The following is a 24,776-nucleotide window of genomic DNA, read 5'->3' on the forward strand; positions in this document are numbered from 1 at the left end:
ACTGCGGTTTGCAGCGTTTACGGGTCATTCCGGCGCTGCTATCGGATCCCCGTGCTGCTGTAATGGGGACCCGATGGCATGGAAGGCAGCGCGATGCCTTCCTGAGGCATCAGCGCTGCCTTCTGGTGAAGAGCCTGTGAGATCAAGCCCCCTGGATCTCACAGGCAGGAAGCTGTATGAGTAATACACACAGTATTACTCATACAGCCAATGCATTCCAATACAGAAGTATTGGAATGCATTGTAAAGGGGATCAGACCCCCAAAATTTGAAGTTCCAAAGTGAAAAAAAAGTTGAAAAAATAAAGTTTTCCCCCAAAAAATTACGTTTCAAGTATAAAAAAAACAAAACGGCATTTTCCCCAAATAAAGTAAAAAAAAAAATTGGTAAATAGTAGGGAAAAAAAAGTAGCCCTATTAGGAATCGCCACGTCCGTATCAATCGGCTCTATAAACATATCACATGACCTAACCCCTCAGAGGAACACCGTAAAAAAAAAAAAAAAAAAAACCTATGCTAAATAAAAATTTTTGTCACCTTACATCACTAAAAGTACAACAGCAAGCGATCAAAAAGGCGTATGCCCACCAAAATAGTACCAATCTAACAGTCGCCTCATCCCGCAAAAAATGAGCCTCTACCTAAGACAATCGCCCAAAAAATAAAAAAACTATGGCTCAGAATATGGAGACACTAAAACATCATTTTATTTGTTCTTAAAAATTTAAAGTAAATTAAAAAGTATACATGATCACATGACCTAACCCCTCAGATGAACACCGTAAAAGAAAAAGTGTAAAAAAAGCAAATTGTCACCTTACATCACAAAAAGTGTAATAGCAAGTGATCAAAAAGTCATATGCACCCCAAAATAGTGCCAATCAAACAGTCATCTTATCCCGCAAAAATCAGACCCTATCCAAGATAATCTCCCAAAAACTGAAAAAACTATGGCTCTCAGACTATGGAGACACTAAAACATGATATTTTTTTGGTTTCAAAAATTAAATCATTGTGTAAAACTTACATAAATAAAAAAAAGTATACATATTATATATTCTCACGTCCGTAATAACCTGCTCTATAAAAATATCACATGACCTAACTCCTGAATACCGTAAAAAAATAAAAGTAAAAACTGTGTAAAAAAAGCCATTTTTTGTCACCTTACATCACAAAAAGTGTAATCACAAGCGATCAAAAAGTAATACGCACCCCAAAATAGTGCCAATCAAACGTCATCTCATCCTGAAAAAAATGAGCCCCTACACAAGACAGTCGCCCAAAAATGTGGAGACACTAAAGAATCTTTTTTTTTTTTTTTTTATGCTTTATGTAAAACTGAAACAAACAACCAAAAAATTGTCATATTTGGTATTGTCACGACAACCTGCTCTATAAAAATACCACATGATCTAACCTGTCAGATGAATGTTGTAAATAACAAAAAATAAAAACGGTGCCAAAACAGCTATTTCTTGTTACCTTGCCTCACAAAAAGTGTAATACAGAGCAACCAAAAATCATATGTACCCTAAAATAGTACCAACAAAACTGCCACCCTATCCAGTAGTTTCTAAAATTGGGTAACTTTTATGGAGTTTCTACTCTAGGGGTGCATCAGGGGGGCTTCAAATGGGACATGGTGTCAAAAAACCAGTCCAGCAAAATCTGCCTTCCAAAAACCGTATGGCGTTCCTTTCCTTCTGTGCCCGTACAGCAGTTTACGACCACATGTGGGGTGTTTCTGTAAACTACAGAATCAGGGCAATAAATATTGAGTTTTGTTTGGCTGTTTACTGGAAAAAATTGATTCAAATGGAAAATCTGCCAAAAAAGTGAAATTTTGAAATGTTATCTCTATTTTCCATTAATTCTTGTGGAACACCTAGAGGGTTAACAAAGTTTGTAAAATCAGTTTTGAATACCTTAAGGGGTGTAGTTTGTAAAATGGGGTCATTGGGTGGTTTCTATTATGTAAGCCTCACAAAGTGACTTCAGACCTAAACTGGTCCTGAAAAAGTGGGTTTTAGAAATTTTCAGAAAAATTTCAAGATTCGCTTCTAAACTTCTAAGCCTTCTAACGTCCCCAAAAAATAAAATGGCATTCACAAAATGATCCAGACATGAAGTAGACATATGGGGAATGTAAAGTAATAACTATTTTTGGAGGTATTACTATCTATCATGAAAGCAGAGAAATTGAAATTTGGAAATTGGCCAATTTTTCCGAATTTTTTGTAGATTTATTTTTTTGACTAAATTTTACCACTAAAAATAGTGGTAGGTTGTGGTGGCTCACTAGCAAGTAGTTAAGGTATGGTGCTGCAAGCTCATATAGAGGGAATCACCCCACCCTCTCTTAAAGGCAAATGTAGTAATAGGAAAATGAGCGAGCACTCATACACTTGGCAACCAGATTGACATAAGCAGAAAATATTTATTAAATCCCCATAAAATACAAGTAATAAAATTTATAAGAACAATGTAGCAATAATATACAACATTACAGTCACATATATTGTGGTAGATATGATCGATACTATATTCATATGACTCAATAGTGTTGATAAATTCAATAGTATATATCTCACCAAAAAACTTCAAGTATATGCTGTTATTTGGGAAGAGGGGGTATTATCTTCTAGCACTCTATCCCAATTTGGGAAACTGAATGTCACTGAAAATGCTGTAGGTGTATTCACTGGGAGCGCAATATGTTCATAAAGTGTCCACAGGAATCCTGATAATGTGAAAAGTCTCTTATAGCATATCCTTTTAAGGTCGATATGAGCTTTGGATTGAAGAAAACTTTAAATCGATATTTGGCTTACCGTCTAGCGTCTGCTTTCTCCCTATTGCTTCAATGGAGCTTTAAATATTTGCCGGCTTATTCAGTCGCTCCATACAGCAAGCTGGTTTAAGTTTCGCGGGAGTTCCAAAGATCGCAGGAGTTACCACTCTGTTCCGCAATTTCCTTTGGTGCAGCTTTCAACGATAAGAATAGTTAATCCTTTACTGTAGAGATTTTCTTCTGTATGGCCATACAGTATTATCGGAGGCTTTTCAATGCAGGTACATCACTTGTTTCACCATACGCGTTACGGGTAGATTCACTCTCCCTTCCTCAGTGGTCAAGTGTCTGCCTGCTCTGCCTCCATTTTTATCCATTCCTTTAATTGCTTCCCAAATCTTGGACACCTGTTGTTCATGCTACTCCCAGTTTGCAGGGAATCCTCCCACATAATCAGGGGATAATATCGAGCTTAAAAGGATCTGCTATAAGAGACTTTTCACATTATCAGGATTCCTGTGGACACTTTATGAACATATTGCGCTCCCAGTGAATACACCTACAGCATTTTCAGTGACATTCAGTTTCCCAAATTGGGATAGAGCGCTAGAAGATAATACCCCCTCTTCCCAAATAACAGCATATACTTGAAGTTTTTTGGTGAGATATATACTATTGAATTTATCAACACTATTGAGTCATATGAATATAGTATCGATCATATCTACCACAATATATGTGACTGTAATGTTGTATATTACTGCTACATTGTTCTTATAAATTTTATTACTTGTATTTTATGGCAATTTTACCACTGTCATGAAGTACAATACGTGATGAGAAAACAATCTCAGAATGGCCTGGATAAGTTAAAGCGTTTTTTAAAGTTATCACCACATAAAGTGACACATGTCAGATTTGCAAAAAACGGGCTGGTCCTTTAAGGTGAAAATGAGCCCGGTCCTCAAGGGGTTAATTGATTATTTTTCATGGTTGAAACACAGATGATTCCGCTTAGTGAGAAAACCATAAGTGAATTAGTTTTGCAGCAGTAAGGATGAGATATATGTGGAAAAGAAGAAGCTGAAATAGCTGAAGATTTCTTGTTTATTTGGCATTATCCTCTATGTTATTCATTTATAATCTCTGTTATGTCCCTCTAATCCCCTCTGTGTGCCCACTAGATGTATTACAACCTCCTATCCATATACTGTATCCAGGCAAAATGCATTTGTTCGGTGTTTCATTTGGAGGTGATTTAGCATTTAATATGATATTCGCTTGTCAAAGGTACTCACAGTGTGATGCTTTATAGCACGGGGGGGAACTGTGAACCTCTGCTTGGCAGTGTACCATATTGTTCTAGCAGGGAGGCCTGTATTCTAGAAAAAAAAAATCTCTTGTGGAATAAATCCTCTGGTTCTATTTACTTTCACTCGGCGGGAGACCTTTGTCACATTCTATGGAAACATTAGCCTGGTCTGACTAGTTGTAGGCATCTCAGTATGGTTGCTGTATCTATTCTCAAAAGTGGCTGCTTATTACTGACATTCAAAGCCGATATTAAAAACAGAGCAAAGTGTGAAATTAATTAGTAAAAATAGATTTACGGTCGTAGTTAAATGTTAATTGCGGCTAATATTGATTTCTTTTTCATGGCTTAAATGTCTTTGGTATAGAATATTACCTTAAAGGGTTTCTGTCACCCCATTTTTCGCTATTAAACAGGCTGACATTATAGATGTGAAAATGAACTGAATCAACTGAATTTAACGTTGCATTTCTTTTATTTAAGTATGCCCCCGTTTTTGTGTAATTTTAACTTTCATTATATGCAAATGAGCCTCTAGGAGCAGGGAGGGGGGGTTGCACCTGCTCCTAGAGGCTCCGTTCGCCCACCTCATTTCCACGCCCTTCTGTCTTGATGGACAGGGCCAGGCCAGCGTTGGTTCTCCTGCTGGTCCCGTCTGCCGTGTAAATCTCTTGCCTGCGCCGTCCCGTTCAGTATTCGGCGCAGGCGAAAATTGGGGTGACAAAAACCCTTTAAAGGTGTTGTCTACTTTGGGCAGTCATTTTACTTAAAAAGGGTCTCTCAATGCGGTGATAACATGTGGTTAAGAATCTGTAGTCTGTGGGGGACATAGGAGGTGTTCAATTTTCCTGCAGCACCACCACAGGGGTAATAAAGTATTTCACATTGAAATCAAGGTAATGAATGCACACGTTGAGTCCTCCATATTTGGTGATGCTCATTGTAGCAGAGGGGGTTTCAAGGGAAGGAGCTCCTGCTATTACAGAGGCTGTCCTTTGGAAACTTTTAGGATTTTATAACCTGTACCTTCAAAAATATTATTATTTTACTGTAGATTGTGGAATTACGGGAATAAATAGGCTTAAACAATTGCTAAGTGAATAAATGGTTTGCTGACTAATAGCAGGGCAGCTGTTCAGATCAGATCTTGGTCAGCTCTTATTGTGGGCCAATAACCAAGATGGTAGATAACAAAGAGCTAAGGTAGCATATTCAAAAGACATCTTGTTTAGAGCCTACCCTATCTAACACGCAACGAGTATTTTCAACAGGACATAGAATATTCCAGAAAATTGCTTGACGAGTGTACAGTGTGCATGTATCTAAATAAAAATCAGTTAGGAATGTAGTATCGTTTAGATCTCTGCTAGGCACTAGTTTTGATATCTGTTGTGGAAAGTCTTGAAGTGGAAGAACCACTAAATTTACTCTTAAAAACAGAGTTATAAAAGTAAGTTAGTTGGGGTCAAGCCTCTTACAATCCCTCCGTTGCTGATAACCAGGGACCCATGCCAAAGTGACCATGTCAAGAGTATGTAAAAAACGAACAGGCAGAGAAACACATGGCGTTACCCTTTAATCATCCATATAATCTATTGACCTTACCTTTATAGTGTACCATGTAATACCCAAATAAAACAGTTATACAGTTTACAAATAACATTGCCATACAATGCTCAAATGTCATTGACCAACCAATAAATTAGGGAATAAAGCTGATTCCTTTGTAGTTGCCTTTCCATACGTTTGGGCATCAAGTGTGGGATTGAGAGTGAAGGCTCTGGATGCCCATGCCATCAAGGTTAGTAGTGTCCACTCAGCAGTAACTGGTAAGGAGCCATGTGCCTCTTCATGGCTCATTATTCTTTAGCCTTAGTTTCCCTTGCTTGTTCCAGACATGGCACAACACGGCCCAAGTTGGTATTGCAGCTCAGCTTGATAAAATTGATATGAGGTGTAATGCCAAAAACAACCCATGGACAAGAGTGGTGCTCTTTCTTCAACGGGCATCGGTCAGCAGATTTATACGTATGGAACTGGCTGACTGTTGAAGACATCTTTGTTGGTCCCATGTTCGTATGTGCCCGCATTGCTGAGAAAAATGATGTTTTGATATATGCAAATGAGCCTCTAGGAGCAACGGGGGTGTTACCGTTACACCTAGAGGCTCTGCCCTCTCTGCAACTGCTGCACCCTCTGCACTTTGTCAGGGCCAGGCAGTGTAAATGTGATCACACCTTCCTGGCCTTGTCAATTAAAGTGGAGAGGTTGCGACAGTTGCAGAGAGCTTGTGGCTCTAGGTGTAATGGCAACGCCCCCGTTGCTCCTAGAGCCTCATTTGCATATATTAAAACATCTTTTTTCTCAGTAATGCGGACACATATGAACATGGGACCAACGCAGATGCCTTCAGCTGCCAAGCGCACATGTAACAGGTCAGCCAGTGTCATAGGTACAAATCTGCTGACAGATGTCCTCTAAGAACAGACTATAGAGAACCCCTTTCTTTGTGTAATTTGGAACAACCACTTTAGGTGAATATAAAGATGTGCTAGAACATTCTGATTAGCTAAATCAGGTGTGCAATAAACACATATTTTCTTTATCTTTTTTTTTTGCATAGATTGTTATCCAGGAAACCAAACCAGGCTAATCCAGACTCACAAACTGGAGAATCTCTTATGGGCAGGAGAATTTCAAAGGACAGTACCCACATTGACTAGAAGATATGTTACTACTGAAACTGTGGCCTTTTGTCTGCCCGGGGTCTCTATTAATGGACTGTTACAGTAATAGTAAAATGTTTACACCTTCACTTAAGTACATAGACGTATATTGTGTTATATTTATCTGATGACATTTACTTTTATAACTTTTTGAACTCCTTCACTAGAACACATCACAGACAGACACCTGGTGGAATACAGACATCACCAAATGTGGTCTTGTATACAATGAACAGGTCTTGCGTGTAATGTTTAAATGTTTTTCACCTTTACATGTTTTGCGACCAGCTTTAAATGATTGCCCAATAAACATTTATATGCCATATTTTATGCTGCATTGCTTGTTATTACTTTTTGTTATGTTTTTAGGATTTTAATAGTATCACTGTGGCTGATATTATTGATCACTGTTCTAAACCATTGGTTATGTCGATTTATTAACACCTTTACGGCCCTAAACCACTGGTCATAGTGATGTTACTTCTCTAGAACATCAGGGATGCTGACAAAACCCTTCAAGCCTCTAGACCACCAGGGATGCTGACAACCCCTTTATTGCCATAGATCACTAGGTATGTTACCAGAAACACCTTTGTTGTCCAAGACCACTATGTATGCTGACCTAAACCTTTTAAAAGCCTTAGAGCATCGGGGATTGGCCTCTTTGATAATCTAGACCACCAGATATGTTGTGTTCACACTTAAACTACCCCAGTCCACTATGACAATTAGAAAACCTTTGTAAAGTGCTTTTCTCTCAGGACTCAAGGAGCAGAGGATAGTTGTGTGGCTGGGGGTGACTCCCTGGGAAGTCAGCTCAACCCCAACACACAATGCACATAAGGGTCAATTTTATAGGAAGCCAATTGGCAAATTTCTATATTTTGGTACCTCCTCAGTACCCCAAATCATCCAGCTTATTGCATCTCTTCATATCTCCAGAATGCTAAAGATATTTGTGTTCACCCCTTTTCAAACCTACACCACCAAAGATATTACCATTTACCTATTTCCTATCCTAGACCACCAAATATATTATCATTTACTCCCTGTCTACTCTAGATCAACAAATATATTACCATTTATCTCTTTTCTTCCCAGACCTAGATATTACCATTTAGGCCCCTTTCACACGGGCGAGTATTCCGTGCGGATGCGATGCGTGAGTTGAACGCATTGCACCCGCACTGAATACCGACCCATAATTTCTATGGGGCTGTTCACATGAGCGGTGATTTTCATGCATCACTTTTTGCATTGCGTGAAAATCGCAGCATGCTCTATATTCTGCGTTTTTCACTCAACGCAGGCCCATAGAAGTCAATGGGGTTGCGTGAAAATCGCAAGCATCCGCAATCAAGTGCGGAAGCGGTGCGTTTTTCACGCACGGATGCTAGGTGACGATCGGGATAGGGACCCGATCATCATTATTTTCCCTTATAACCATGTTATAAGGGAAAATAATGGCATTCTGAATACAGAATGCATAGTAAAATAGCGCTGAGGGGTTAAAAAATAAATAAAATAATTTAACTCACCTTAGTCCACTTGATCGCGATGCCCGCATTCCTTCTGTCTCCTTTACTGAACAGGACCTGTGGTGAGCATTCATTACAGGTCAAGGACCTGTGGTGACGTCACTCCGGTCATCACATGATCCAATCACATGATCTTTTACCATGGTGATGGATCATGTGATGGACCGGAGTGATGTCACCACAGGTCCTGTTCAGTAAAGGAGACTGAAGGAGAGCCGGGCATCGCGATCAAGTGGACTAAGGTGAGTTAAATTTTTTATTATTTTTTTAACCCCTCCAGCGCTATTTTTACTATGCATTCTGTATTCAGAATGCTATTATTTAACCTTATAACTATGTTATAAGGGAAATAATACAATCTACAGAACACTGATCCCCAAGCCCGAACTTCTGTGAAGAAGTTCGGGTTTGGGTACCAAACATGCGCGATTTTTCTCACGCGAGTGCAAAACGCATTACAATGTTTTGCACTCGCGCGGAAAAAATCGCGGGTGTTCCCGTAACGCACCCGCACATTTTCCCGCAACGCCCGTGTGAAAGAGGCCTTACTCCTTTTCTACCCTAGACTGCCAAAGATACTACCTTTTATCCCCTCAGTCTCATAGACCACTTGGGAGGCAATTTTTTTTGTCTTGTCAGAGCACCGAAATTAATTTATTTAGACAATAAAATCTTTCTGGACACAGTGGCTGTTGCATGCTTAAAGGCATTATCTAACTTGCTCTGTGCTCCTGGTCCAATTATATGCGTCAGCCACTTCCAGGATTACATGCCGTACATTGGGCATGTGATCCTCGCCTGGGTTTAGAACCCACTGCGCATGCGTGAGAATGATTCTCTTGCTAGCGCTGTTGCGAGAGATTCATTCTCACGCATGCGCTGCGGTTTTTAACCAGGCTATGATCATATGCCCAATGTACAGCATATGATCCCAGTAGTGGCCACTGCATCTAATTGGACCGGGAGAGCAGTGCAAGTTGGATAACCCCTTTAATTACTTGGGGGGCCTTATGGTAATATTTATTTGGTGTTGCTTCAAATTGCTCAAGTTAAAGGTAATCTGTCGGCTCCGAAACACCCCCAAGCTGGAGTCAGCAGTGCATGGCGTAAGTGACGCTGATTTCAGTTATGTACTTGTTATCTTAACTCAATTGCATGCCGACGCTGTGCTCCAAAAACCAGTGGTAAAATGCATTAAGAGGACTCCCGACCTCACTCACATAATGGAGAGGACTCAAAGAGGAGTCCTCTAAATGCACAGCATCGGAAATCAAGTGAGCATGAATATAAAAATTACATAATCGGAGTCAGCATCAGTTACACTATACTGTGTAATAGTGACTATTGTACTGGAGACCATATCTCCAGAAGGATATTGATACTTTGGAGAGAGTTCAGAGAAGAGCTACTAAACTGGTACATGGATTGCAGGATAAAACTTACCAGGAAAGATTAAAGGACCTTAACATGTATAGCTTGGAAGAAAGACGAGACAGAGGGGATATGATAGAAACTTTTAAATACATAAAGGGAATCAACAAGGTAAAAGAGGAGAGAATATTTAAAAGAAGAAAAACTGCTACAAGAGGACATAGTTTTAAATTAGAGGGGCAAAGGTTTAAAAGTAATATCAGGAAGTATTACTTTACAGAGAGAGTAGTGGATGCATGGAATAGCCTTCCTGCAGAAGTGGTTGCATGCAATACAGTGGAGGAGTTTAAGCATGCATGGGATAGGTATAAGGCTATCCTTCATATAAGATAGGGCCAGGGACTATTCATAGGGTTCAGTATATTGGGCCGACTAGATGGGCCAAATGGTTCTTATCTGCCGACACATTCTATGTTTCTATACACCTTTTTTTGAGCTGACAGACTCCCTTTAACCGCCTCCGGACCGCCTAACGCAGGATTGCGTTCCGGAGGCGGTCGTTTTGTTCCTCCTTGATGCGCCGGCGCTCACAGCCAGCCCTCGCATGCGCATTGCGGGCCGGCAAAAGTTAAAGGAGTATTTCGTCACCAGCCTGCCAGCCAATGATCATCGCTGGCAGGCTGGTGATTTTCAAAAAATCAAATCAAAAGCCATCTAACACCTTATATTTATAAATATAAAGCGTTAAATGGCTTCTGTGCTCCTCTGCTGGTCCTTTTCGTCGGTTGGTCCCAGCAGAGGAGCAGACATCACTGTGAGTACACACCAAACACTACACTTAGCCCCAGATCACCCCAATTAACCCCTTGATCACCCCTGTCAATCACTAGTGAAAGGGAAAAAAGTGATCAGTGTAAACTGGCACTTTTTTTCCCCACTAGTATTGACGGTTAGGTTTTAGGATAGTTTAGGCCCCTTTGTTAGGTAGTTAGCGCCCAGCCCACCGCACCGCAGTTACTGATTCGCTGATTAGCGTATTGCTAATCAGCATTGGTACTTTTATAGTATCTGTAAGTGATCAGAACTGATCACAGTCAGATCTATAATAGTATTAGTGTCACCTTAGTTCGCCCTCCACCCAAAACGCAGTGTTTGCCCGATCAGGCCTGATCGGTCGCCCACACGTGCGTTCACCCACGCCCGCCCCGCCGCAGTGACAAAATATATATATATTTTTATCACTGCACAATCACTTTACAAGCGCTGCGGCGATAAAAAAAAATCAGTTTTGATATTTTTTATCAATCGCAGCGGCTTCCGGTACTTCGCTAGCCTCCCATTTGTAAGAAAGGCTTGCTTTTTTTCTTGGGTAGTCTCAGGGAATACCCCTAAATTTAGTAGTCCAAATGTCAAACAGGGGGTATTCTTCTGAAGAGGCCTACAGGATTCTGACCCAGTCGGATGAGGAATGGGAACCCTCATCTGACGAATCCAGCGGGTCAGAATACAAACCTGTAGAAAGTAGTGGCAGTCTGACCCAAAGTTCGGACGATGAGGTTGAGGTCCCTGATACCACCAGGCGTACCCGGGCCCGTGTTGCTAGACCACAGGTTGCGCAGGATCCGCTTCAAGGGCAGCAGAGTGGGGCTGGCGCTGTCGGATTACGTGGTGAGGCATACACCAGCAGCGCAGCCCATCCTGGACCTAGTACCAGCACTGCCGTACAACATGGTGACGTGGCGAGCACCAGAAGGGCAGTTGAAGCTGGTACGGTGGCACGTGCAGTAGTTCCCCCGTCGCAGCCACCGCACAGACAGGCCCGTAGAGCCCCTAGAGTCCCTGAGGTGCTGGCAAACCCTGATTGGCAGCCCCCAACTTCAGCCGCACCAGTAGTTCACCCTTTCACCGCCCAGTGTGGAGTTCGGGTTGAGACAGCTCAGATCGGATCGGCACTGGGGTTTTTTGAGCTGTTCTTGACTGCGGAGCTCTTGGACTTAGTCGTGGCAGAAACAAATCGGTATGTCACTCAATTTATAGCCGCCAACCCGGGAAGCTTTTAAGCCCAGTCTTTCCGGTGGAAACCCGTCCAAGTTTCCGAATTTAAAACTTTTCTGGGCCTTCTCCTCAACATGGGCCTGACAAAAAAGCATGAATTGCGGTCATATTGGTCCACAAACCCAATTCATCACATGCCCATGTTCTCTGCTGCCAAGTCCAGGACACGATTTGAGACCATCCTGTGTTTCCTGCACTTTAGCGACAACAGCACCTCTCGTCCCAGAGGCCACCCAGCTTTTGACCGGCTCCACAAAATTCGGGCCTTCATAGACCCCCTTAACACCAAATTTGCAGATTTGTATACCCCTGAGCTAAACATCTGCATAGACGAGTCCCTTATACATTTTACCGGGCGCCTTGGCTTCAAACAATACATCCCAAGCAAGTGCGCCCGGTATGAGGTCAAATTGTATAAGCTCTGTGAAAGGGCCACAGGCTATACTCACAAATTTCGAGTCTATGAGGGTAAAGATCAGACCCTGGAGCCGGTCGGTTGCCCTGACTACCTGGGGAGCAGTGGGAAGACAGTCTGGGACTTGGTGTCACCCTTATTTGCAAGGGGTACCATCTTTATGTGGACAATTTCTACACAAGTGTGCCCCTCTTCAGGCATTTGTTCCTAGAACAGATTGGCTGCTGTGGCACTGCGCGACCTAGTCGCCGGGGCTTCCTCCAACGGCTCGTTACTACCCGTCTTGCAAGGGGGGAGAGGGCTGCCTTATGTAACGAAGAACTGCTCGCAGTGAAATGGAGAGACAAGCGTGACGTTTACATGCTCTCCTCCATTCACGCAGACACGACAATACAAATTGAACGAGCAACCAGTGTCATTGAAAAGCCCCTCTCAGTCCACGGCTATAATTCGCTCATGGGAGGGCTGGACTTCAATGACCAGATGTTGGCTCCTTATTTAGTGTCCCGCTGCACCAGATGCTGGTATAAGAAGGTGTCTGTATATTTAATTCAATTGGCTCTGTACAATAGTTTTGTTCTCTACAGTAAGGCTGGGAGAACAGGATTCTTCCTCAAATTTCAGGAAGAGATCATCGAGAACCTCCTGTATCCAGGAGGTTCCGTGGCCCCATCCACCAGTGTAGTGAGCCGTCTACACGAGCAACATTTCCCCAATGTCGTTACTGGTACCTCAACCCAAGCACCACCCCGAAAAAGATGTTGTGTCTGTAGCAGGAGTGGAATAAGGCGTGACACCCGCTATTTTTGTCCTGACTGCTCTGACCACCCTGCCCTATGCTTAGGGGAGTGTTTCCGGAAGTACCACACACAGGTACACTATTAGCATAGGGATTGCTTGACACAGGACAGGCACACAGGGGTCTTAGGGCCCTTTCACTCACAGCTGCTGCAAACCTCTCCTTTCACCTGGGACAAAGTGCATAATGTACTTCGCCACATCTCTGGGCGATTTGCACATTGTCCCATGGGGAAAGAGAGGTTTGTCCTATAAAGGAAAAAAAAAAAAAAAAAATCACCGGTAAGCAAAAAAGTTCATGTTCTGTTCCAAAAGTTCAATAAAGTTTATAAAAGTTAAGGTTCTGTTCAAATGTTATATAAAGTTAATGTTAATAAATTTATTGCGTTGCGGCCTGGTTTTATTTTTTTATTTTTTATTTTTTTACATTCTAGGTGGACCAACCGATGAACGAGCTGCAGCATTGATGTGCATTCTGACAGAAGCATTGCGCTGCTGTCAGATTACACAAAAGTCGGTGTATGCGGCGCTGCAAGACGAGATTTCTCCTCTGCAGTAAAAAAGATACGTTTGCCGAGGCATATGCTTTGGCAAACACTTTGTATATATAAAAAAATAATAATAATCCCTGCAATGATTTATTCATCCATATCGATTGATGTGAATGGAGAAATCGGGTTTGCCAGGGCATACGGGCTGAGTGTGTTTGTATGTTGGGAGGAGCTCCTATGTCCTGGCAGACGCCTTTCCCCTCCTTTTTTTTTTTTTTTTTTTTGGCAGAGATTTTTTCATCCACATTGATCGATGCGAATGAAGAAATCTGTGCCGTTCATTTTTTCTTTCAGCCCAGAGGCTGAACGGAAAAAAAAAAAATCTCATTACCCGTATGCTCAATATAAGGAGAATATCAAAAACTCCTAATGCTGGCCATACATGTAATGATTGCGAAGACCCTCAAATGCCAGGGCAGTACAAACACCCACAAATGACCCCATTTGGAAAGAAGACACCCTAAGGTATTCGCGAGGGGCATATTGAGTCTATGAAAGATTGAACTTTTTGTCCCAAGTTAGCGGAAAGGGAGACTATGTGAGAAAAAACAAACTTATGCCAAAAAGAAAAATCTTCTATGAATTCGCCATGCTTCTCATGGAATACCTTGGGGTGTCTTCTTTCCAAAATGGGGTCACATGTTGGGTATTTATACTGCCCTGACATTTTAGGGGCCCTAAAGCGTGAGAAGAAGTCTGGAATCCAAATGTCTAAAAATGCCCTCCTAAAAGGAATTTGGGCCCCTTTGCGCACCTAGGCTCCAAAAAAGTGTCACACATGTGGTATCGCCGTACTCAGGAGAAGTAGGGCAAAGTGTTTTGGGGTGCCTTTTTACATATATCCATGTTGGGTGAGAGAAATATCTCTCTAAAATGACAACTTTGTATAAAGAAAATGGGAAAAGTTGACTTTTAGAGAGATATTTCTCTCACCCAGCATGGGTATATGTAAAAAGACACCCCAAAACACATTGCCCAACTTCTCCTGAGTACGGTGATACCACATGTGTGACACTTTTTTGCAGCCTAGGTGCTCAAAGGGGCCCAAATTCTAAAGAGCACCTTTAGGATTTCACAGGGCATTTTTTAGGCATTTGGATTCCAGACTACTTCTCACGCTTTAGGTCCCCTAAAATGTCAGGGCAGTATAAATACCCCACAAGTGACCCCATTTTGGAAAGAAGACACCCAAGGTATTTCGTGATGGGCATAGTGAGTTCATGGAAGTTTTTATTTTTTGTCGCAAGTTAGTGGAATATGAGACTTTGTAAGAAAAGAATAAATAAAAAATCATCATTTTCCGCTAACTTGTGACAAAAAATAAAAACTTCTATGAACTCACTATGCCCATCGGCGAATACCTTAGGGTGTCTACTTTCCGAAATGGGGTCATTTGTGGGGTGTTTTTACTGTCTGGGCATTGTAGAACCTCAGGAAACATGACAGGTGCTCAGAAAGTCAGAGTTGCTTCAAAATGCGGAAATTCACATTTTTGTACCATAGTTTGTAAACGCTATAACTTTTGCGCAAACCAATAAATATACACTTATTGCATTTTTTTTATCAAAGACGTGTAGAACAATAAATTTAGAGAAAAATGTATATAGAAATGTAGTTTTATTTGAAAAATTTTACAACTGAAAGTGAAAAATTTCATTTTTTTGCAAAAAAGTTGGTCAATTTCGATTAATAACAAAAAAAGTAAAAAAGTCGGCAGCAATGAAATACCACCAAATGAAAGCTCTATTAGTAAGAAGAAAAGGAGGTAAAATTCATTTGGGTGGTAAGTTGTATGACCGAGCAATAAACCGTGAAAGTAGTGTAGTGCAGAATTGTAAAAAGTGGTCTGGTCATTAAGGGGGTTTAAGCTAGGGGAGCTGAGGTGGTTAAAGGGGCACATCCTTGTTAACTAGCTACAAACCTTAGAGCAGGCATGGCCAACCTGAGGCTCTCCAGCTGTTGTAAAACTACAACTCCCACCATGCCCTGCTGTAGGCTGATAGCTATAGGCAGTCTGGGCATGCTGGGAGTTGTAGTTTTGCAACAGCTGGAGAGCCTCAGGTTGGCCATCCCTGCCTTAGAGGAAACATTTCTCTTAAACTACCCAACACATAAAATTACCTCTGGCCTTTGTGAGACCTGATCCAAACTTCTGGTCAAATTCCTAGATTCTTGCCGACTGCAGAAATTGTTGCTTTGGCTGCAAATAATCATCTTATTAACTGTTGGTTTCAGCGACACTGAGAACATGTATGCAGCTCAGTCTGTTTAATAATCCTGTAGTACGCTGCTGAGAAGACACCCAGAGTATAAATATAACCTGTTTCACTTTTGCATATTGTCTGCTCGGATGTCTCTTTCATTTGTGGTTGATGTAGACCAATATTCTTTAATTATACATTACAGGAAAGCAAGAATAAATGAATGTACGGTGGATTACATTTTATCTATACATTGTCACAAATGACACTTCTATTATTCCTGAAATCCATTCCAGTTACTGTCAAATAACATCACTTAGACTCTTCAAGTGACAAAAATACTGCAAATCGTGCAATCATCTAGAAATATTCTTTGCACCGCATCTTGCAATTCATACTGTTGGATTTTGAAGGGCACATAATAAGGGGGTGAAGGGTTACTAAAATAGTGACAACCGCAGAATACGTTCAGTGAGGTTGGCGTTTTCTATACCCTCCGTTGTGCCTTTTGTAAAGCATTGCAGAGGATTTAACAACGGATCAAGATTCCATGGATCTATAGCAGTTGTTATTTCAAAGAATTATCCATTATTGATGCCCATGAAAATCATGTGTTTCAAAACCAGAATTGGCTTCTTCCAATCAGGTTGGAAAACCTCATAGAAGTACGTCTGTGCGGGTACGTTTAAAAGGGCAATAGTGGTAAAACAGGGTTATAAGTCATATGAGTTGATGCAAAAAATAATAAAAAACTGTTACATAGGTAAGAATGTCACTACCAGCGCCGGCAGATGCAATTCTCTGAGTGTCACGTGACCAGGCAGTTCATCACGTGACCAGGAAGGGTGGGTGGTCACAGATTGTCTGTGAACGGTTCTATATACCTCACCAGCGCGTTGGATTGTGGATTGTTCTGACCTCATGACTTTGGCTACTCCTTTTGACTCTGATTCTTGGATTCTGATTTGGCTTTTCTGCATCCCTTGGTTTGACCCTGGCGTGGATCTTGGACTTGCTTCAGCCTGACCTATTTGGACTTGGACTTGACAACTTGAGTATGACCTTGGCTCAGTGGCGTAACTAGAGTGTTATGGGCCCTAGTGCAAACTTTGGATCGGGCCCTCCCCCCCCCCCCCCCCACCATTTTTACAAAGAAGCGGCAGATTTTCTTACTAAGGGCTCTTTCCCGTGCGGCTAGTCCGCTGCATGAATGAGAGCCAAGCCCCATTCCGGACAGCAGAGACAAGCAGCATTAACATGATTGATAATGCTTTCTGCCTCTCTGTGACCTTTTTACTACAAAATCACAGTGAGATAAAGTTGTCACCGTGATTTTGTAGCAAAACGATCATAGAGAGGCAAAGAGCATTATCAATCATGTTACTGCTCCGTGTCTCTGCTGTCCGGAGCGGGGCCTGGCTCTCTTTCACACAGCGGATTAGCCACACGGGATCCGCTCGTGTTAAAGAGCCCTAAGCCCAATGCATGGCTACACTCACCCAGTCCTAAAAAAATCTGGTCCTACCTCATCCAGGGTGTCGCTGGCGTCGGCGTGATGTCCGCTGGATCCAGAACAAGGTCCCTGTGGTGATGGAGAAAAAAAGAATAATCACATAAGAAAGGGATGGTGACTGCCCCTGTGAAACTACCAGCAGGGGGCGCTGTGCTGGCCTGGTAGACTGAGTTATGCCAATGTATAGCAGGGTAATTTAGGACATTTCCCCTAAGTGCTAACACACAGTACTAATGTCCACATTGTGGCCCCTCACAGTACTAATGCCCACCTTGTGGCCTTTCCCAGTAATTAAGCCCACCTTGTGGTCCCTTCATAAAAGTTATGTCCTTCTTGTGGCCCCTCATAGCAGTTATGCCCACCTTTGTTCCTGTCACAGTAGTTATGCCCAGATATGTGCCCCTCACAGTAGTTATGCCAAATATGTGCCCCCTAACAGTAGTTATGCCAAATATGTGCCCCCTCACTGTATTTATGCCAGATATGTTCCCCCTCACAGTAGCTATGCCCAGATATGTGCCCGCTCACAGTGGTTATGCCCAGATATGTGCCCGCTCACAGTGGTTATGCCCAGATATGTGCCCGCTCACAGTAGTTATGCCCAGATATGTGCCCCTCACAGTGGATATGGCCAGATATGTGCCCCCTCACAGTAGTTACGGCCAGATATGTTCCCCCTCACAGTAGTTATGCCAGATTATGTGCCCCTCACATTAAATATGTCCACATATGTGCCCCTCACAGTGGTTATGCCAGATTATGTGCCCCCTCACAGTAGTTATGCCTTCATATGTGCCCTCTCATAGTTATGCCTTTATATGTGCCCCCTCACAGTAGTTATGCCAGATATGTGCCCCCCTACAGTGGTTATGCCAGATTATGTGCCCCTCACATTAGATCCACCCACATATATGCCCCTCACAGTGGTTATGCCAGATTATGTGCCCCCCCCCCCAGTAGTTGATATATGTGCCCCCTCATAGTTATGCCTTTATATGTGCCCCCCTCACAGTAGTTATGGCAGATTAGGTGCCCCCTCAGTAGAGATGCCCACTTTTGTGCCCCCTCACTCTAGTTTTGCCCATCAATCCCCCCCCTTCCCCTTTGCCCCCAGTCTGCAGTGTTAGGAAAAGAAAAGAAAAACACATACTTACCCTCTTCCCTGATGTTGCGCTGCCACACTCACATCGTGCTGCTGGCTGTACTGAAGGCAGTTTCCCGGGCCTTCAGAGCTCCTCCCACAGCCAGTAGCGCGATGTGGGTCCAACAGAGGGAGCGCTAGAGCTCCTGCTTCACTGATGATCTGGAGACAGCCCGGCAGTGACAAGAACTGCCGGGCCAAGTGTATGTCAGTGAGTGCGCGTGTCCCCCCTCTTCCTCCTCCCCCCCCCTCTGCGCAAACCTCCCCCACCTTACCTCATATTAAACATGTAATGGAGCGCCCTGACGCGGGCCCGGCATTGTCACTGCACTTCAGGCCGGGCCCCGTCACAGCGCTTCATTACATGTTAGTACAGCGGGCCCCCTCCCCCAGCCGGGCCCGGTCGCAGTCGCACCCCCTGCGACCGCGGTCGTTACACCCCTGCCTTGGCTTGGTATCGTTTAGTGATCTGCTTTCTGATTTGGCTTTATTGTTGTCTCTTGGTTTTGACTCTGATAACTTTGGTTCTAGGTTTTTCACAGTATTTGTGTGCCTGTCGCTTTGTTTGTTTTTTCCCTCTGCTTTTCCCTGGTAAACCCCAGCATATAAATAAGCAAGATTTGGCAGAGAGAGTACAGTGACCCCCTCAAGATACAATGGCCTCAGGATACAATATTTTCAATATACAATGGTCTTTTCTGACCCATCGTAAGTTGAAACCAGACTCAACATAGCCGACTGCCTTAATGAATACTTCTGTTCAGTTTTTACAAAAGAAAAAGGAGAAGGACCTCCACTAGAAAGGATGACTAATAAATCGTTTGATGCATGTGTCTTTACAGAGGAAGATGTTCTAAGTTTGCTGTCTAAAGTGAAGACAAATAAGTCACAGGGGCCTGATGAGATACACCCAAAATTATTAAAAGAGCTTAGTGGTGAGCTGGCAAAACCGTTAACAGATTTATTTAACCAATCATTAGTAACAGGAGTCGTCCCGGAAGATTGGAAATTGGCAAATGTCGTGCCCATTCACAAGAAAGGTAGTAGGGAGGAATCGAGCAACTATAGACCAGTGAGTCTGACATCAATAGCAGGCAAATTAATGGAAACCCTATTAAAGGATAGGATTGTGGAACATCTAAAATCCCATGGATTGCAAGATGAAAAACAACATGGGTTTACTACAGGGAGATCATGTCAAACAAATCTTATAGATTTTTTTGACTGGGTGACTAAAATAATAGACGGTGGAGGTGCAGTAGACATCGCATATCTAGATTTTAGTAAGGCTTTTGACACTGTCCCACATAGAAGACTTATCAATAAACTGCAGTCATTGAGCATGGACTCCCATATTGTTGAGTGGATTAGGCAGTGGCTGAGTGACAGACAGCAGAGGGTTGTAGTCAATGGAGAACATTCAAAACAAGGTCATGTTACCAGTGGGGTTCCACAGGGATCTGTACTGGGACCAATTTTGTTTAATATCTTCATAAGTGATATTGCAAAAGGCCTCCATGGTAAGGTTTGTCTTTTTGCTGATGACACAAAGATATTTAACAGGGTTGATGTTCCTGGAGGGAAACGCCAAATGGAAAAGGATTTAGGAAAACTAGAAGAATGGTCAGAACTCTGGCAACTGAAATTTAATGTGGATAAGTGCAAGATAATGCACCTGGGGCGTAAAAACCCAAGGGCAGAATATAGAATATTTGACACAGTCCTGACCTCAGTATCTGAGGAAAGGGATATAGGAGTAATTATTTCAGAAGACTTAAAGGTGGGAAGACAATGTAATAGGGCAGCACGAAATGCCAGCAGAATGCTTGGATGTATAGGGAGAGGTATAAGTAGTAGAAAGAGTGAAGTGCTTATGCCGCTGTACAGAACACTGGTGAGACCTCACTTGGAGTATTGTGCGCAGTACTGGAGGCCATATCTCCAGAAGGATATAGATACTCTAGAGAGAGTTCAGAGAAGAGCTACTAAACTAGTACATGGATTGCAGGATAAAACTTACCAGGAAAGGTTAAAGGACCTTAATATGTATAGCTTGGAAGAAAGAAGAGACAGAGGGGATATGATAGAAACTTTTAAATACATAAAGGGAATCAACTCGGTAAAGGAGGAGAGCATATTTAAAAGAAGAAAAACTACCACAAGAGGACACAGTTTTAAATTAGAGGGGCATAGGTTTAAAAGTAATATCAGGAAGTATTACTTTACTGAGAGAGTAGTGGATGCATGGAATAGCCTTCCTGCAGAAGTGGTAGCTGCAAATACAGTGAAGGAGTTTAAGCATGCATGGGATAGGCATAATGCTATTCTTCATATAAGATAGGGCCAGGGACTATTAATAGGATTCAGATATATTGGGCAGACTAGATGGGCCAAATGGTTCTTATCTGCCGACACATTGTATGTTTCTATGTTTCTATGTAACATACAATGCCTCAGACTCAGATGCAACCAATCAAGGCCACTTCTCCGGTATAATAGCTGTATTAATTGCAGCTATTCCTAACTGTTATATGTAAGGACTTGTTTTATCTGTCTTAGTTATCTGCTTATTTTTCTTTAATCTGCATTTTCTTTTATCTTGGATGACATTTTGGGGCCTTGGAACCGATTACTCAACTTACAATGGTTTCAACATACAATGGTCATCCTGGAACCAATTAATATTGTAACTTGAGGGACCACTATACATCATCAGGAACTGTCTAGCCCAACGGTGTCCTCTCAACCCCTGGAACCTCAGAGAGAGTTGCAAATTGTATTTTCGGTTACGCCCCTATTCCTCTGGTTCTGAATGACAAACGAGTCTGTATTGTTATTTCTTCAAGGTTACCCACAGGAATGGGCCTTCTTCCTGCTGGTTGACTCTCCTAAACTGGCATCTGTTTATGTTTTTGTTTCAGCTCTGGGTCTTCTTTATGATGAACTTGATAGAGGGGCGTTTGTGGAATCACAGTTAATCTCTGCCAAGCAATGTGAGATTATATAGAGAAAAGTCTATTTAAAGGGAGTCTGTCACCACATTTGAGCCTATTAGACAGATCCAATAGCGTTAATAGTGCCACCCAGAAGTTTAAAACGGTACCTTTGTTGCATATACCGGAGTCTTGTTTGAGCCAAAAATGAACTTTGTAGGTTCTGTAAATGCGCCGTCTCAAGTGCCCAGGGCGGCGTCTCAATCTTCCGAGCCCAAGACCGGACCTCCCCAACGGCTCATAACCCCGCCCTCCTTGTGCCTCTGCCCGCCCGTTTACACTCCTCCTCTCTCCTGCGGCGCAGTGGAAAAGGAGAGAGGAGGAGTGTAAACGGGCGGACAGAGGCACAAGGAGGGCGGGGTTATGAGCCGTTGGGGAGGTCCGGTCTTGGGCTCGGAAGATTGAGACTCCGCCCTGGGCACTTGAGACGGCGCATTTACAGAACCTACAAAGTTCATTTTTGGCTCAAACAAGACTCCGGTATATGCAACAAAGGTACCGTTTTAAACTTCTGGGTGGCACTATTAACGCTATTGGATCTGTCTAATAGGCTCAAATGTGGTGACAGACTCCCTTTAAGGGTCTCATTCATCCTTCAATGTCTCATATGGGAGCAGGATTCTTTTTTGTGATTAAGAAAGATGGGGTTCTTAAGCCATGCATAGATTATTGTGAATTGAATAAAATCACTGTGAAAAATCAGTATCCTCTGCCTTTGATCCCCGATCTATTTAATCAGATCTTGGGGGCACAGTGGTTTTCTAAGTTGGATCTCAGAGGGGCCTATAACCTTATCCGCAAGGATGGAATGGAAAACCCCATTAAACACCCCAGAGGGTCATTTTGAATATTTAGTTATGCCCTTTTAGTTGAGCTATGCCCCTACTGTGTTCCATAATTTGGTTAACAATATTTTTAGAGAGTTTATCGGAAAATTTATGGTAGTCTATCTGGATGAAATACTAATTTATTCTCCCAATTGGGCATTGCACGTTTCACATATTAAACTGGTTCTGCAGATTCTCCGGGAGAATCACTTATTTCCAAAAGCTGATAAGTGTATATTTGGAGTCCAGGAAGTGCCTTTTTTATGGTACATTCTCTCTCCTAAAACCTTTAAGATGGATCCTAGTAAAGTCCAGGCAGTCGTTGACTGGGTTCAACCTACATCCCTCAAGGCCCCTCAATGCTTTTTAGGGCTTATTATTAATGCAAATTTATTAAACATTTTTGGGTAGTGGTTAAACCACTTACAGATCTGACTGAAAATGGGGCAGATGTAAGTCACGAGCATCCAGAGGACATTAATGCCTATGTGTTTTTTAAAAAGTGTTTTCTGGGTGCTCCTTTTGTGCCTTTTCTGCTTGAGGTAGATATTTCTGAGGTGGGAGTGGAAGCAGTGATTTCTCAGGGAACTAGTGCTCTCATTCATCTTAGGCCATATGCCTTTCTTTCTCGCAAATTTTCTGCAGTTGAAAGGAATTATGATGTTGGAAATCGGGAGCTCCTTGCCATTATGTGGGCCTTTGAAGAATGGCGCCACTTCTTGGAAGGAGCGCAACACCAAGCAACGGTGATAACAGATCACATAAATTTTACCTTTTTGGAATCTGCCAAACAATTGAATCCTAGGCCTGGTGGGCATTGCCTGGTGGGCATTGTTTTTTACCGTTCAAATTTTGTAATTACATTTAGGCCAGGAACTAAAAACGTGAAGGTGGATGCTTTATTCCGGAGCTTTTGTGCAGTCCAATCTCCTGAAGCTAAACCAGAATTCATTCTACCAACTGATATTGTGATCTCTACCATTTAATCTGATCTGGCATCTGAAATTGAAAGTAACCAAGGTCTAGTTCCGTAAACCTCCCAGAAGGTAAACTATTTACCCTCATCTTCGCCTCTGTCTACTGGGGGAATATCTGTGAAAAGAAAATCCTGGCAACCTTAACTTGCTTGCGAGTCTTATACTTTAATTCTATCCAATCATACAGTGTGTATACAAGGACACGTTTCGGCTAGTAAGCCTTCATCAACAAGTGAAACAAACAGACATACATCCGGTACATACAGTACAAGAAAGTTTGGGCAACCTTGTTAATCGTCATGATTTTCCTGTATAAATCGTTGGTTGTTACGATAAAAAATGTCAGTTAAATATATCATATAGGAGACACACACAGTGATATTTGAGAAGTGAAATGAAGTTTATTGGATTTACAGAAAGTGTGCTATAATTGTTTAAACAAAATTAGGCAGGTGCATAAATTTGGGCACCACAAAAAAGAAATGAAATCAATATTTAGTAGATCCTCCTTTTGCAGAAATTACAGCCACTAAACGCTTCCTGTAGGTTCCAATGAGAGTCTGGATTCTGGTTGAAGGTATTTTTGACCATTCCTCTTTACAAAACATCTTTAGTTCATTCAGGTTTGATGGTTTCCGAGCATGGACAGCTCTCTTTAAGTCACACCACAGATTTTCAATTATATTCAGGTCTGGGGACTGAGATGGCCATTCCAGAACGTTGTACTTGTTCCTCTGTATAAATGCCTTAGTGGATTTTGAGCAGTGTTTAGGGTCGTTTGTCTTGTTGAAAGATCTAGCCCCGATGCAGCTTCAGCTTTGTCACTGATTCCTGGACATTGGTCTCCAGAATCTGCTGATACTGAGTGAAATCCATGCGTCCCTCAACTTAACAAGATTCCCAGTCCCTGCACTGGCCACACAGCCCCACAGCATGATGGAACCACCACCATATTTTACTGTAGGTAGCAGGTGTTTTTCTTGGAATGCTGTGTTCATTTTCCTCCATGCATAACGCCCCTTGTTATGGCCAAATACCTCCAATTTTAGTTTCATCAGTCCACAGCACCTTATTCCAAAATAAAGCTGGCTTGTCTAAATGTGCTTTAGCCCACCTCAAGCGGCTCTTTTTGTGCTGTGGGCGGAGAAAAGGCTTCCTCTGCATCACTCTCGCATAGAGCATCTCCTTGTGTAAAGTGCGCCGAATGGTTGAACGATGCACAGTGACTCCATCTGCAGCAAGATGATGTTGTAGGTCTTTGGTGCTGGTCTGTGGGTTGACTCTGACTGTTCTCACCATTCGTCGCTTCTGTCTATCCGAGATTTTTCTTGGTCTGCCACTTCGAGCCTTAACTTGAACTGAGCCTGTGGTCTTCCATTTCCTCATTATGTTCCTAACTGTGGAAACAGACAGCTGAAATCTCTGAGACAGCTTTCTGTATCCTTCCCCTAAACCATGATGGTGAGCAATCTTTGTCTTCAGGTCTTTTGAGAATTGTTTTGAGACCCCCATGTTGCTACTCTTCAGAGAAAATTAAGAGGAGGGAAACTTATAATTGACCCCC

General features: G+C 42.4%; 1 protein-coding gene across 2 annotated transcripts in view; it reads left to right on the top strand.

Annotated features, from left to right (window-relative positions):
• LDAF1 (lipid droplet assembly factor 1) overlaps positions 1-7,157 on the top strand; it is a 93,071-nt gene extending 85,914 nt beyond the window's left edge. For both annotated transcript variants that reach the window (XM_040441013.1, XM_040441014.1), the window contains exon 5: positions 6,730-7,157. In XM_040441013.1, the coding sequence (XP_040296947.1) occupies positions 6,730-6,829 (100 nt within the window). In that variant the 3' untranslated portion in view covers positions 6,830-7,157. The remainder of the gene's footprint in view (positions 1-6,729) is intronic.
• The last annotated feature ends 17,619 nt before the right edge of the window (positions 7,158-24,776 follow it).

Source organism: Bufo bufo, chromosome 7 (genome assembly GCF_905171765.1).
Source record: "Bufo bufo chromosome 7, aBufBuf1.1, whole genome shotgun sequence".
NCBI lineage: Eukaryota > Metazoa > Chordata > Amphibia > Anura > Bufonidae > Bufo > Bufo bufo.